Source organism: Dermatophagoides pteronyssinus, unplaced genomic scaffold (genome assembly GCF_027571235.1).
Source record: "Dermatophagoides pteronyssinus isolate colony J.1.1.1.1 unplaced genomic scaffold, Derpt_VIB-CSIC_2022.12 sq0008, whole genome shotgun sequence".
Lineage (NCBI taxonomy): Eukaryota > Metazoa > Arthropoda > Arachnida > Sarcoptiformes > Pyroglyphidae > Dermatophagoides > Dermatophagoides pteronyssinus.
In genome coordinates, this window is record NW_027461532.1 from 690,607 (window position 1) to 707,328 (window position 16,722).

General features: G+C 26.2%; 1 protein-coding gene across 4 annotated transcripts; it reads left to right on the plus strand.

Moving 5' to 3' along the window:
- The first annotated feature begins 356 nt into the window (after positions 1–356).
- Positions 357–3,434, plus strand: LOC142645204 (uncharacterized). 4 transcript variants are annotated; one of them, XM_075820934.1, is made up of 3 exons: positions 357–2,172; positions 2,587–2,686; positions 2,789–3,434. In XM_075820934.1, exon 1 carries the CDS (start codon positions 389–391, stop codon positions 1,847–1,849), a length of 1,461 nt encoding a protein of 486 aa, XP_075677049.1. In that variant the 5' UTR covers positions 357–388; the 3' UTR covers positions 1,850–2,172; positions 2,587–2,686; positions 2,789–3,434. The 4 variants fall into 4 exon arrangements, with proteins under 4 accessions (XP_075677049.1, XP_075677051.1, XP_075677050.1 ...); XM_075820936.1 differs by having other exon boundaries at positions 2,587–2,661; XM_075820935.1 differs by having other exon boundaries at positions 357–2,144.
- The last annotated feature ends 13,288 nt before the right edge of the window (positions 3,435–16,722 follow it).

The window sequence follows — 16,722 nt, forward strand, 5'->3', positions numbered from 1 at the left end:
AATAAATTGGATACAGATAATACTTCAGATACGCTAAGTTTAAAGATTTTAAACAAAATTAATAATAATACATTTCCAACAAACAAAAGTATCACAATAAGATCACCAACAACAACCGCTAAAACTATCAATCGATAATGATTATTTTACCCCAATAGATTACAATCAGAAAAGAAAAATTGATTAAAATTTTTATGAATTTTTTTAATTTTTTTTTCTTCAACAGAATAAATATTCGCAAATTAAATGAATTTTTTTTCCCTACTATAAATGTTGAGAAAATTTATTTATTCGCGAATAAAATCAATCAAGTTTTGAATTTATTTTTTGTTGTTATTATTATTATTTTTTTGAAATTTTGAAAGTGCTACTAAATCAATCGAAAAAAATGACTAAAACAAGTTCAACTATTTCTGTCATCATTCTTATGCTGATATTTCGATCAACATTTGCAGCATCCGATGTTGATTATTTGTTTCCAAAAGAATTTCCCGAAGAAAGATTAGTTAAATGTGGTTTAAAGCATGATATATTTGGAATTTCCATACTCGATGGTTATCTATATCAATTTGGAAGATGTTCAATGGTTATTTATCCACCACCATTGGATCAATATTTGGATGAAAATTTGGAACATATAAATTTCGATAATGGTTATCGATATAATTACAGTGAAATTATACCGAAAACAAAAGCAGACATATGTATGATGGCAGGTCCTGAAGTTCAGGATGAAGAAGGTCCAATTTTATTATTAAATCATCTGAAAATGCCAAACGATGGACGTAATCAACATAATAAAAAACAGAGAGAACAACATGATAATCATTATATATTATATTTTGTTGGAAAGGTTAATGGCAAATGGGCATATCGTACATATGATTTCAATACAATCACTTACCAAGATTGCAGAATATTCTCTGAGGGAAGCGAATATCATCACATAATGCTCACTAATGGTGATGAAGTAAAGCAAATAGTTAATGAGATGTTGAAACTCGATGGTTATGGTTTAAGAGGAGATCCTTTAACTAATAACGAAGGTGTTGTACACGGTTATATGTGTATGAGACAAGCTGATGATGGTATAAATTATATAATAAAGTTAAAACTTTTTCATTATGATTGTGAAAAGTCACAATTACAAATAGCTGAATCATTTGTCAAAAAAATTTCCTTTACAATAACTGCACATAACAAAGTAATATTTATTTCGAAGATCGAACAAAGAATGTATATTACCAATATTACATTTGTACAATGGACGCATAGAACAGAAGAATTTTATTTAGAAGTAAAACCATTGAAAGATTTTTTTGTTTGTAGTAAATCACCATCAAAAATTACACATGAACCAATTGTAGTGATCAAAACAACAACTACCATTGAACCATTTGAATCAAAATTAAAAAGAAATATGCATATTATAATACCGGTAATAATTGTTCTGTTCCTTATCGGTATTCTTGTTGCTGCTATTGTGGCTTCTAAAAATCCGGCAGTAAGAAATGCAATACATACAATTAGAACTAGACTATCGACAAGAGTTACTAAAAAAAGAGATCCATTTAATGCAACTATTAGATCCAAATTGAGTAATAGTACTCTCACCATCAGCAGCAGTAAAACCAAAAATCAACCATCATTATCATTGTTAGAAACAAAAAAGAAAAATAAATTCGATAAAACTATTAGATCTGCATACAGTGATCGTCATCTTTCAAGCACATCCACTAACACTGATAAAAACAATCAATCATTATTATCGTTGAAAACAAAAAAGAAAGATAAATTCAATAAAACAATTAGATCTGTATTCAGTTATCCTCATCTTTCAAGCCATTAATGGTGACACACTAAAGGTCCCATTACACGAGCGCAATTGCCTCAGAGATTTTACTTGAGATGTGGGCGGAGCGAGATGGCCTCATCGGTCGGTCTCATTCGAGCTATTACACGGTCAAATGTTGTTGTTGAGATCGTTCTTCGTTGCGACACCAAGAATAATAATTTCTTGTTTCGTCGTAATGTTAATGAACGGAAAATTGACGCAAAGCATTCAAATTGTTTTCAAATTTATCTTTCTGTTTATTTTGATTTATTTTTGATTTCCGTTTGTTCTTTATTCGTTGTTTAATAAGGTATAATAATTAATTTCTCTATAAAAAGGTATTTTTATTTATTCAAATTGATTCAATTCAATTCAATTTATTGAAAAGACGTTTATCCGAGATTTCGGATATTCACGTCGAATAAAAAAGTTACAAAAAATTAATTTTAAAATTTACAATTAATGTGTGTGTTGCCTTGGTATAGATAAATGTATTTATTCAAATTAAAAAAAAAACTTCAATTATAATTTTGGTTCTGTTTTCGTTCTGTTTATCTCGTTCGTTCGTTTTATCAACGCTTCACAGTTCTTGATGATGGATTATTAAAATTAATCTTTTTTAAACTTTTTTATTCGACGTAAATATCCGAAATCTCGGATAAGCGTCTTTTCAATAATTGAATTGAATTGAATTGAAGAATAATAATTTCTTGTTTCGTCGTAATGTTAATGAACGGAAAATTGACGCAAAGCATTCGAATTGTTTTCAAATTTATCTTTCTGTTTATTTTTGGTTTCCGTTTGTTCTTTATTCGTTGTTTAATAAGGTATAATAATTTATTTATAAAAAAGGTATTTTTATTCATTCTAATTATAAAAAAAAACTTAAATTATGATTGCTAATTTGTTTTCGTTATGTTTATCTCGTTCGTTCGTTTTATCTTCACATCACAGTTCTTGATGGATTGTGAAGAACGAAGAATTGGAAGAAGTTATGGTGCTTTTTGGACTGATTTTGTTATCATCCTCTTGAAAAAAGAAAAGAATTTGGTACAATAGATGGTTTGTTAATCGAAAGAGATATTTTCGAATTCGCATCATCGACCAATATCTTCTGTGCCAAAGATAATCTTCGAAATATCCATTATCAATTGAAAATAAATAAATAATAATCCATTATCAATTGAAAATATATAAGAATCGGTGGAAACAATTCAAAAAATTAATTTGAATTGCTTAAAAAAATAAACATTATATATTTCGTAAAAACTTTTTCTTGTTTTTTATGCAACTTTTCCGAAAACTTCCCAAAATCTCAACTTTTTTGTGATCGACACAGGCCTACTTGGCTGTGGCGGTCGATGAAAAAACTCATTCGAGCTGAGGCACAGCAAAAACATAGGAACTTTTTTTTCTGCAGACGGCCTCAACACAATTTATGCTGGCCGCCTCAGCGGCAATTGCGCTCGTGTAATGGGACCTTAAATGTTACCAGAAAGTCTGCTGTCGCTAGACGAGCCAATAACACTAATTAATAAAAATAAAATAAATCAAATTCAAAATCGTTTACTGCAGTAGTTTTTATTATTATTATTATTACAATTCAACATTTGTATATCGTTTAACATGTTTGCTAACCGATGCTTTGAGAAAATCCTAATCAAAGCCAAAAGAATTTTTTCAACATTGTTCGCAAATTAAAATGTTCTAGAAAAAAAATTTAATAAGAATTTTTTTTTCTACTATAAAAGTCAATAAAATTTATTCATGAATAAAGTTTTGAATTTTATCATTATTATTTTTGAAATTTTCAAAAGTGTTACTAAATCCGATTGAAAAAAAATGACTAAAACAAGGGTAAATATTTCTGTCATCATTCTTATGCTGATATTTCGATCAACATTTGCATCCGATGTTAATGTGTTGTTTCCAAAAGAATTTCCTAAAGAAAGATTAGTTCAATGTGGTTTAGAGCATGATATATTTGGAATTTCCATACTTGATGGTTATCTATATCAATTTGGAAGATGTTCAATGGTTATTTATCCACCACCATTGGATCAATATTTGGATGAAAATTTGGAACATATAAAATTCGATAATGGTTATCGTTATAATTACAGTGAAATTATACCGACAACAAAAGCAGACATATGTTCAATGGCAGCTGCTGAAGTTCACGATGACCGTGATCCAATTTTATTAATAAATCATCTGAAAATGCCAAACGATGGACGTAATCAACATAATAAAAAACAGAGAGAACAACATGATAATCATTATATATTATATTTTGTTGGAAAGGTTAATGGCAATTGGACATATCGTACATATGATTTCAATACACTCACTTACGAAGCTTGCAAAATATTCTCTGAGGGACCCGAATATTATCACATAATGCTCACTAATGGTGATGAAGTAAAGCAAATAGTTAATGAGATGTTGAAACTCGATGGTTATGGTTTAAAAGGAGATCCTTTAACTAATAACGAAGGTGTTGTACACGGTTATATGTGTATGAGACAAGCTGATGATGGTGTAAATTATATAATAACGTTAAAATTTATGCATTCTGATTGTGAAAAGTCACAATTAAAAATAGCTGAATCATTTGTCAAAAAAATTTCCTTTACAATAACTGCACATAACAAAGTAATATTTATTGCGAAGATCGAACAAAGAATGTATATTACCAATATTACATTTGTACAATTTTCGCATAGAACAGAAGAATTTCATTTAGAAGTAAAACCATTGAAAGATTTTTTTGTTTGTAGTAAATCACCATCAAAAATTACAGATGAACCAATTACAAAAACATCGAATACTACTAATATCACTGAATCAAACAAACCGAAAGCAAAAAGCGAAATTTTAATAATAATACCTATAATAATTGTAATTGTTTTTATTAGTATTATTATTGGTATTATTATTTTCAATTTGAAACGTAAAAAGAAAATTAAAAAAATCAATAATAATGATATAATGAAAGCTAAATCATCATCAAAGCTATTGTTAAATGTAACTAAAAATTTGGATAATAAAAAAGCTATTCGATCCAATCATGGTAACAGCAGCAGTAGTACTATAAGTACAACCTCCACCACCACCACCACCGCCGCTAGCATCACTACAAGTAAAACAAATATTCAATCATTATTGTTGAAAGGAAATTTGACTAAAAATAAAGATATTAGTACAAATAAACATTAATAATAGTTCAAAGAACAAAACAACGTGTTGAACATCACCAATAAAACCAAAAAATCAATCATTATATCGATGAATTAAAAATTTTTATTCCTAAAATGAAATATTTGAATAACAATCACAATAAAAAACAAACACAAATAATATTTCAAAAAAAAAAAATACATTCAAATTCAAAATAATAATAAAAAAAAATTATAAACACTATTCAAATACAATCTTCTATTATTCATAATTTATAATTTGTAATTTTTATTATAAATATGGCCAAAGAGATTTATGATGGAGGTGCCAGGTAAAACAAATATCAAATTAAATAATATTTACAATCAATTGAACAATGCAAAAAACTTTGACCAAAAAAAATAACTGAATTTATCGGTTTTGATTATTACAAATTATTTCATTCAATTAATTAATTATTTTTCTTTTCGAATTATTTATATGCTAACAATATTTAATTGTTTATAATAGTCAAAAATGTTGTTGTTGTTGTTGTTGTTGTTAATAATCATGGATTTTAATTGAATTTTGTAAAAAAAAATAAATAAAAATTCTTTGTTTACAAATTAAATGTTCGAGAAAAAAATTTTCAACTTTTCAATAATAATGAATTTTTTTCTACTATAAATGTTGAGAAAATTTATTTGAATAAAGTCAATCAAGTTTTGAATTTATTTTTTTTTGTTGTTATTATTATTATTATTTTTTTGAAATTTTGAAACTGCGACTTATCTATCGAAAAAAAAACAACAAGAAATGACTTTAACAAGTGTAAATATTTCTGTCATCATTCTTATGCTGATATTTCGATCAACATTTGCAGCATCCGATGTTGATTATTTGTTTCCAAAAGAATTTCCCAAAGAAAGATTAGTTCAATGTGGTTTAAAGCATGATTTATTTGGAATTTCCATACTTGATGGATATTTATATCAACTTGGAAGATGTTCAATGGTTATTTATCCACCACCATTGGATCAATATTTGGATGAAAATTTGGAACATATAAATTTCGATAATGGTTATCGATATAATTACAGTGAAATTATACCGAAAACAAAAGCAGACATATGTATGATGGCAGGTCCTGAAGTTCAGGATGAAGAAGGTCCAATTTTATTATTAAATCATCTGAAAATGCCAAACGATGGACGTAATCAACATAATAAAAAACAGAGAGAACAACATGATAATCATTATATATTATATTTTGTTGGAAAGGTTAATGGCAAATGGGCATATCGTACATATGATTTCAATACAATCACTTACCAAGATTGCAGAATATTCTCTGAGGGAAGCGAATATCATCACATAATGCTCACTAATGGTGATGAAGTAAAGCAAATAGTTAATGAGATGTTGCAACTCGATGGTTATCGTTTAAGAGGAGATCCTTTAACTAATAACGAAGGTGTTGAACACGGTTATATGTGCATGAGACAAGCTGATGATGGTGTAAATTATATAATAACGTTAAAATTTATGCATTCTGATTGTGAAAAGTCACAATTAAAAATAGCTGAATCATTTGTCAAAAAAATTTCCTTTACATTAACTGCATATAACAAAGTAATATTTATTTCGAAGAGCGAACAAAGAATGTATATTACCAATATTACATTTGTACAATGGACGCATAGAACAGAAGAATTTCATTTAGAAGTAAAACCATTGAAAGATTTTTTTGTTTGTAGTAAATCACCAAAAATTACATATGGACCAATTGTGGAGATAAAAACAACAACTACCATTGAACCATTCGAATCAAAATTGAAAAGAAATATGCATATTATAATACCGGTAATAATTGTTCTGGTCCTTATCGGTATTCTTGTTGCTGCTACTGTTGCTTCAAAAAATCCGGCAGTAAGAAGTGCAATACATACAATTCGATCTAGACTATCGACAAGAGTTACTAAAAAAAGAGATATATTCAATAAAACTATTAGATCCAAATTGAGTAATAGTACTCTTACCACCAGCAGCAGTAGTAAAACCAACAATCAATCATCATCATCGTTGGGAATTAAAAAGAAAGATAAATTCAATAAAACTATTAGATCTGCATACAGTGATCCTCATCTTTTAAGCAAAACAAGTAAAACTAACAATTTTTCTAAAATTATATTGAAATTTAAATGAAATGATGAAATTTTTAATTTTCTAATTTAAAAAAAAAAATAAATAAATAAATTCTATGAATTAAATTTTATTAAAAAAAAAGTTTTTTTGTAGTTTTTTTTAATTACAATTCAATATTTGTACATCCCGTTTAACGGGAAATAATTTGTACATAATGTTAGAGTAAGCAAGAAATTAATTGTTCCCAAATCAAGTGTTCTAGAAAAAAAAAATTTCCAATAATAAGAATATTTTTCACTATAAAATTTGTTAGAATTTTTATTCGAAAATAGAGTCAATCAAGTTTTAAATTTTTTTATTATTTAAAACTTTGAAAGTACGACTAGAATGACTTTAACAAGTGTGAATATTTCTGTCATCATCCTAATGCTGATATTTCAATCAACATTTGCATCAGATTCTCATTTGTTGTTTCCAAAAGAATTTCCCAAAGAAAGATTAGTTAAATGTGGTTTTGATCATGAAATATATGGAATTTCTATACTCGATGATTATTTATATCAACTTGGAAGATGTTCAATGGTTATTTATCCACCACCATTGGATCAATATTTGGATGAAAATTTGGATCATTTAAAATTTGATAATGGTTATCGATATAATTACAGTGAAATTATATCGAAAACATCGGTAGACATTTGTGAAATGGCAACAAGTGTAGATATTTACGATAACAATGAACCAATTTTGTTATTGAATCATTTGAAAATGCCCGATGATAATCGTAATCAACATAATGAAATAGCAAGAGAATTACATGATAATCATTATATGTTATATTTTATTGGATCAATTAATGATCAATGGGTATATCGTATATATGATTTTGATACAGTTACATTTGAAAATTGTTCACAATCAACTACAGAAATAGGATTTCATTATATAATGTTTACTGATGGTAATGAAATATTTCATTCACTAAATGAAAAATTAATGCCAGAAATTTTTGCCTTGAAAGGCGATTGTATAACAAATACACAGAGTTTGGTAAATGGTTTTATTTGTATTCGTCAAACTGATAATGGTAAAAGTTATTTAATATCAACAAAAATTCGTTATCAAGAATGTGAACTATTGAATGTAAAATTAACAAAATCATTTTTGAATACAATTTCATTTACATTCACTGCATTCAACAAAATAATAATGATTTCAAAAAATGATGAAAGAGTTTTAATTACTGATATTACATTTTTAAGATGGAGAAATAGAGATGAACATCCATTACAAATAAAATCATTAAATGATTTTTTTTATTTGTAATAATTTACCAAATGATGCGATTATAAATGGAGAAAAAACATCAAGTACAACTGAATCATTCGGATCGAAATTAAAAAGTAAAATTTTTATAATAATACCTGTTGTAATTGTAATCGTTATTATTATTATTGGTATTATAATTATCGTTATTTATATGAAACGACATAAAAAAATTAAAAAATCAATTGATATAGCGAAAGCTAAATCACCATTATTGTTGAATGTTACAAAGGATTTTTCATCCATTAGTTCCAAGCTTAGTAACATCAGTGTCCAAACAACCAACACCAGTGACACTAGTAAAACCAACATTCAATCATTATCACCGAAAGAAATTCCTCAAATTTTTGATCCTAAATGTAATTAACACGTTCAAAAAATACAATAATAATAATATTCAGAAAAAAAATACAACCAAATAAATTAAAAATCATAAACACACACACTATTTAGTTATTTTCATTTTGAAATTTGATTTTTTGTTATATGGTTATGATGACCAGGAAACATCAAATAAATCGATCAAAGGTTAACACGTTTGGAAAAACACATTGAACAAGCGAGCGTGTTAACAATGCAAAAAAGGTGATTGTTTGCAAATTAAATGTTCTAGAAAAAAAAATTATCGAATAATAAGAATTTTTTTTCACTATAAAAGTTAACAACATTTATTCATGAATAAAGTCGATCAAGTTTTGAATTTTATTATTTTTATTTCAAAATTTTGAAAGTGTGACTAATAAGCGATCAACAACAAAAAAAATGGCTACAACAAGTGTGAATTTTTCTGTCATCATCCTGATACTAATATTTCAATCAACATTTGCATCAGATTCTCATTTGTTGTTTCCCGAAGAATTTCCCAAAGAAAGATTAGTTAAATGTGGTTTTGATCATGAAATATATGGAATTTCTATACTCGATGGTTATTTATATCAATTTGAACGATGTGCAATGATTATTTATCCACCACCATTGAATCAACGATTGAATGAAAATTTGGATCATTTAAAATTCGATAATGGTTATCGATATAATTACAGTGAAATTATACCGATAACAAAAGCAAACATTTGTGAAATGGCATCACTTGTAAATATTTACGAAAACAATGCACCAATTTTTTTATTAAATCATTTGATAATGCCAAACAATACTCATAATCAACAAAATAAAAAAGAAAGAGAACAACATGATAATCATTATATATTATATTTTGTTGGAGCAATTTATGGCCAATGGGTATATCGTACATATGATTTCAATACAATGACTTATGAAGGTTGTCAACAATGGACTGATGAAAATGAATTTCATTATATAATGCTCACTAATGGTAATGAAGTAATGCAAATAGTTAATGATAGATTTATGAAAGAGGCTTATGCTTTAAAAGGAGATTGTATAACTAATACACAAGGTAAAGAACATGGTTACATTTGTATGAGACAAGCTGATGATGGTAAAAATTATCTAATATCATTAAAATTTAATTTTCAAGAATGTGAAGAATCAAATTTACAATTAGCTGCATCAATTATGGATTCAATTGCATTTACATTGACTGCATATAACAAAATAATATTTATTTCAAAAATTGAACAAAAAGTTTATATTACCGATTTTGCATTTTTACAATGGTTAAATAGAAATGAACTTTTATTACAAATAAAATCATTAAAAGATTTTTTCATTTGTACTGAACAAAAAAATCCTACAAATATTCAACCATCTAAACAAGAAAATACTACTACTACCAAAGAAGAAAAACCAAAAATAATTACAAAGTTTAAAAACAAAATTTTCATAATAATAACTGTTTTGATTGTTATTATTGTTATTTTGATTAATGGTATTATTATCGTTATTTATATGAATCGTGATGAAAAAATTAAAAAATCAAATGTTAAAATGAAAACAAAATCATTATTATCATTAAATCTTATTACAAATAAAGAAAAATATAGAAATACTATTAGATCAAAGTTAAGTCAAAGTAATAGTGAAACAAGTAGCAGTGATAAATCGAATTCAATTGAATCATCATTATTAATGAGTAAAAAATATATTACAAAAAATAAAGAAAAATTCATAAAAATGATTAGTCCAAAGCTTAGTAAAAGTACACCGGACACAAGTAAAACTAACATTCAATCATTATCGTTTGGAAAAAATGTTATAAAAAATAAATTTTTTATAAATATTAGTCCAAAGCTTAGTAAAAGCATCAGTCCAACCACCACCACCACCACCAGTAAAACCAACATTCAATCAACAACATTATCGTGGAAAAGAAATTTTAATAAAATTATTAGTCCTCCTCCCAAGCTTATTAGTAACAGTACAACAAGTAAAACAAGTATCAAATCATTATCGTTTGGAAAAAATGTTACAAAAAATAAAATTATCAGTCCAAAGCTTTGTAAAACCAGTCCAAGCACCACCAGTAAAACCAGAATTCAATCATTATCATCGATGAAAAAAAAATCAAAAAAAATTTTTAAAAATCCTAAATGAAATTGAACGCAACAACCGAAAACGCAATAATATTACAACAAAATACAAATAATTACAAAAAAAAAAAATCATCAAATTAAATGTTCTATAAATTATTTTTTTAATTTTTCAATAATAATAATAAATTTTTTTCACCATAAAAGGTTATGAATTATTTTTTTAATTTTGAAATTTGAAAAGTGCGATTAAATCGATCGAAAACAACAACAAAAAATGACTAAAACAAGTGCGAATATTTCTGTCATCATTATATTGCTGATATTTCGATCTACATTTGCATCGGATGCTGATTTTTTGTTTCCAAAAGAATTTCCCAAAGAAAGATTAGTTAAATGTGGTTTAAAGCATGATTTATTTGGAATTTCCATACTCAATGGATATTTATATCAACTTGGAAGATGTTCATTGGTTATTTATCCACCACCATTGGATCAATATTTGGATGAAAATTTGGAACATATAAAATTCGATAATGGTTATCGATATAATTACAGTGAAATTATACCGACAACAAAAGCAGACATATGTATGATGGCAGGTCCTGAAGTTGACGATGACCATGGTCCAATTTTATTATTAAATCATATGAAAATGCCAAACGATGGACGTAATCAACATAATAAAAAACAGAGAGAACAACATGATAATCATTATATATTATATTTTGTTGGAAAGATTAATGGCGTATGGGCATATTGTACATATGATTTCAATACAATCACTTACCAAGATATCAAAATATTCTCTGAGGGAAGCGAATATCATCACATAATGCTCACTAACGGTGATGAAGTAAAGCACATAGTTAATGAGATGTTGAAACTCGATGGTTATGGCTTAAGAGGAGATTCTTTAACTAATAACGAAGGTGTTGTACACGGTTATATGTGCATGAGACAAGCTGATGATGGTATAAATTATATAATAAAGTTAAAACTTTTTCATTATGATTGTGAAAAGTCACAATTAAAAATAGCTGAATCATTTGTCAAAAAAATTTCCTTTACATTAACTGCATATAACAAAGTAATATTTATTTCGAAGAGCGAACAAAGAATGTATATTACCAATATTACATTTGTACAATGGACGCATAGAACAGAAGAATTTCATTTAGAAGTAAAACCATTGAAAGATTTTTTTGTTTGTAGTAAATCACCAAAAATTACATATGGACCAATTGTGGAGATAAAAACAACAACTACCATTGAACCATTCGAATCAAAATTGAAAAGAAATATGCATATTATAATACCGGTAATAATTGTTCTGGTCCTTATCGGTATTCTTGTTGCTGCTACTGTTGCTTCAAAAAATCCGGCAGTAAGAAGTGCAATACATACAATTCGATCTAGACTATCGACAAGAGTTACTAAAAAAAGAGATATATTCAATAAAACTATTAGATCCAAATTGAGTAATAGTACTCTTACCACCAGCAGCAGTAGTAAAACCAACAATCAATCATCATCATCGTTGGGAATTAAAAAGAAAGATAAATTCAATAAAACTATTAGATCTGCATACAGTGATCCTCATCTTTTAAGCAAAACAAGTAAAACTAACAATTTTTCTAAAATTATATTGAAATTTAAATGAAATGATGAAATTTTTAATTTTCTAATTTAAAAAAAAAATAAATAAATAAATTCTATGAATTAAATTTTATTAAAAAAAAAGTTTTTTTGTAGTTTTTTTTAATTACAATTCAATATTTGTACATCCCGTTTAACGGGAAATAATTTGTACATAATGTTAGAGTAAGCAAGAAATTAATTGTTCCCAAATCAAGTGTTCTAGAAAAAAAAAATTTCCAATAATAAGAATATTTTTCACTATAAAATTTGTTAGAATTTTTATTCGAAAATAGAGTCAATCAAGTTTTAAATTTTTTTATTATTTAAAACTTTGAAAGTACGACTAGAATGACTTTAACAAGTGTGAATATTTCTGTCATCATCCTAATGCTGATATTTCAATCAACATTTGCATCTGATTCTCATTTGTTGTTTCCAAAAGAATTTCCCAAAGAAAGATTAGTTAAATGTGGTTTTGATCATGAAATATATGGAATTTCTATACTCGATGATTATTTATATCAACTTGGAAGATGTTCAATGGTTATTTATCCACCACCATTGGATCAATATTTGGATGAAAATTTGGATCATTTAAAATTTGATAATGGTTATCGATATAATTACAGTGAAATTATATCGAAAACATCGGTAGACATTTGTGAAATGGCAACAAGTGTAGATATTTACGATAACAATGAACCAATTTTGTTATTGAATCATTTGAAAATGCCCGATGATAATCGTAATCAACATAATGAAAAAGCGAGAGAACTACATGATAATCATTATATGTTATATTTTATTGGATCAATTAATGACCAATGGGTATATCGTATATATGATTTTGATACAGTTACATTTGAAAATTGTTCACAATCAACTACAGAAATAGGATTTCATTATATAATGTTTACTGATGGTAATGAAATATTTCATTCACTAAATGAAAAATTAATGCCAGAAATTTTTGCCTTGAAAGGCGATTGTATAACAAATACACAGAGTTTGGTAAATGGTTTTATTTGTATTCGTCAAACTGATAATGGTAAAAGTTATTTAATATCAACAAAAATTCGTTATCAAGAATGTGAACTATTGAATGTAAAATTAACAAAATCATTTTTGAATACAATTTCATTTACATTCACTGCATTCAACAAAATAATAATGATTTCAAAAAATGATGAAAGAGTTTTAATTACTGATATTACATTTTTAAGATGGAGAAATAGAGATGAACATCCATTACAAATAAAATCATTAAATGATTTTTTTATTTGTAATAATTTACCAAATGATGCGATTATAAATGGAGAAAAAACATCAAGTACAACTGAATCATTCGGATCGAAATTAAAAAGTAAAATTTTTATAATAATACCTGTTGTAATTGTAATCGTTATTATTATTATTGGTATTATAATTATCGTTATTTATATGAAACGACATAAAAAAATTAAAAAATCAATTGATATAGCGAAAGCTAAATCACCATTATTGTTGAATGTTACAAAGGATTTTTCATCCATTAGTTCCAAGCTTAGTAACATCAGTGTCCAAACAACCAACACCAGTGACACTAGTAAAACCAACATTCAATCATTATCACCGAAAGAAATTCCTCAAATTTTTGATCCTAAATGTAATTAACACGTTCAAAAAATACAATAATAATAATATTCAGAAAAAAAATACAACCAAATAAATTAAAAATCATAAACACACACACTATTTAGTTATTTTCATTTTGAAATTTGATTTTTTGTTATATGGTTATGATGACCAGGAAACATCAAATAAATCGATCAAAGGTTAACACGTTTGGAAAAACACATTGAACAAGCGAGCGTGTTAACAATGCAAAAAAAGGTGATTGTTTGCAAATTAAATGTTCTAGAAAAAAAAATTATCGAATAATAAGAATTTTTTTTCACTATAAAAGTTAACAACATTTATTCATGAATAAAGTCGATCAAGTTTTGAATTTTATTATTTTTATTTCAAAATTTTGAAAGTGTGACTAATAAGCGATCAACAACAAAAAAAATGGCTACAACAAGTGTGAATTTTTCTGTCATCATCCTGATACTAATATTTCAATCAACATTTGCATCAGATTCTCATTTGTTGTTTCCCGAAGAATTTCCCAAAGAAAGATTAGTTAAATGTGGTTTTGATCATGAAATATATGGAATTTCTATACTCGATGGTTATTTATATCAATTTGAACGATGTGCAATGATTATTTATCCACCACCATTGAATCAACGATTGAATGAAAATTTGGATCATTTAAAATTCGATAATGGTTATCGATATAATTACAGTGAAATTATACCGATAACAAAAGCAAACATTTGTGAAATGGCATCACTTGTAAATATTTACGAAAACAATGCACCAATTTTTTTATTAAATCATTTGATAATGCCAAACAATACTCATAATCAACAAAATAAAAAAGCAAGAGAACAACATGATAATCATTATATATTATATTTTGTTGGAGCAATTTATGGCCAATGGGTATATCGTACATATGATTTCAATACAATGACTTATGAAGGTTGTCAACAATGGACTGATGAAAATGAATTTCATTATATAATGCTCACTAATGGTAATGAAGTAATGCAAATAGTTAATGATAGATTTATGAAAGAGGCTTATGCTTTAAAAGGAGATTGTATAACTAATACACAAGGTAAAGAACATGGTTACATTTGTATGAGACAAGCTGATGATGGTAAAAATTATCTAATATCATTAAAATTCAGTTTTCATGAATGTGAAGAATCAAATTTACAATTAGCTGCATCAATTATGGATTCAATTGCATTTACATTGACTGCATATAACAAAATAGCATTTATTTCGAAGATTGAACAAAAAGTTTATATTACCGATTTTGCATTTTTACAATGGTTAAATAGAAATGAACTTTTATTACAAATAAAATCATTAAAAGATTTTTTTATTTGTACTGAACAAAAAAATCCTACAAATATTCAACCATCTAAACAAGAAAATACTACTACCAAAGAAGAAAAACCAAAAATATTTACAAAGTTTAAAAACAAAATTTTTATAATAATAACTGTTTTGATTGTTATTATTGTTATTTTGATTAATGGTATTATTATCGTTATTTATATGAATCGTGATGAAAAAATTAAAAAATCAAATGTTAAAATGAAAACAAAATCATTATTATCATTAAATCTTATTACAAATAAAGAAAAATATAGAAATACTATTAGATCAAAGTTAAGTCAAAGTAATAGTGAAACAAGTAGCAGTGATAAATCGAATTCAATTGAATCATCATTATTAATGAGTAAAAAATATATTACAAAAAATAAAGAAAAATTCATAAAAATGATTAGTCCAAAGCTTAGTAAAAGTACACCGGACACAAGTAAAACTAACATTCAATCATTATCGTTTGGAAAAAATGTTATAAAAAATAAATTTTTTATAAATAAAAATATTAGTCCAAAGCTTAGTAAAAGCATCAGTCCAACCACCACCACCACCACCAGTAAAACCAACATTCAATCAACAACATTATCGTGGAAAAGAAATTTTAATAAAATTATTAGTCCTCCTCCCAAGCTTATTAGTAACAGTACAACAAGTAAAACAAGTATCAAATCATTATCGTTTGGAAAAAATGTTACAAAAAATAAAATTATTAGTCCAAAGCTTAGTAAAACTAGTCCAAGCACCACCAGTAAAACCAGAATTCAATCATTATCATCGATGAAAAAAAAATCAAAAAAAATTTTTAAAAATCCTAAATGAAATTGAACGCAACAACCGAAAACGCAATAATATTACAACAAAATACAAATAATTACAAAAAAAAAAAATCATCAAATTAAATGTTCTATAAATTATTTTTTTAATTTTTCAATAATAATAATAAATTTTTTTCACCATAAAAGGTTATGAATTATTTTTTTAATTTTGAAATTTGAAAAGTGCGATTAAATCGATCGAAAACAACAACAAAAAATGACTAAAACAAGTGCGAATATTTCTGTCATCATTATATTGCTGATATTTCGATCTACATTTGCATCGGATGCTGATTTTTTGTTTCCAAAAGAATTTCCCGAAGAAAGATTAGTTAAATGTGGTTTAAAGCATGATTTATTT

Coding starts and splice junctions, on each gene's coding strand:
- LOC142645204 (XM_075820934.1), top strand. CDS start 389: ATGACTAAAACAAGTTCAACTATTTCTGTCATCATTCTTATGCTGATA.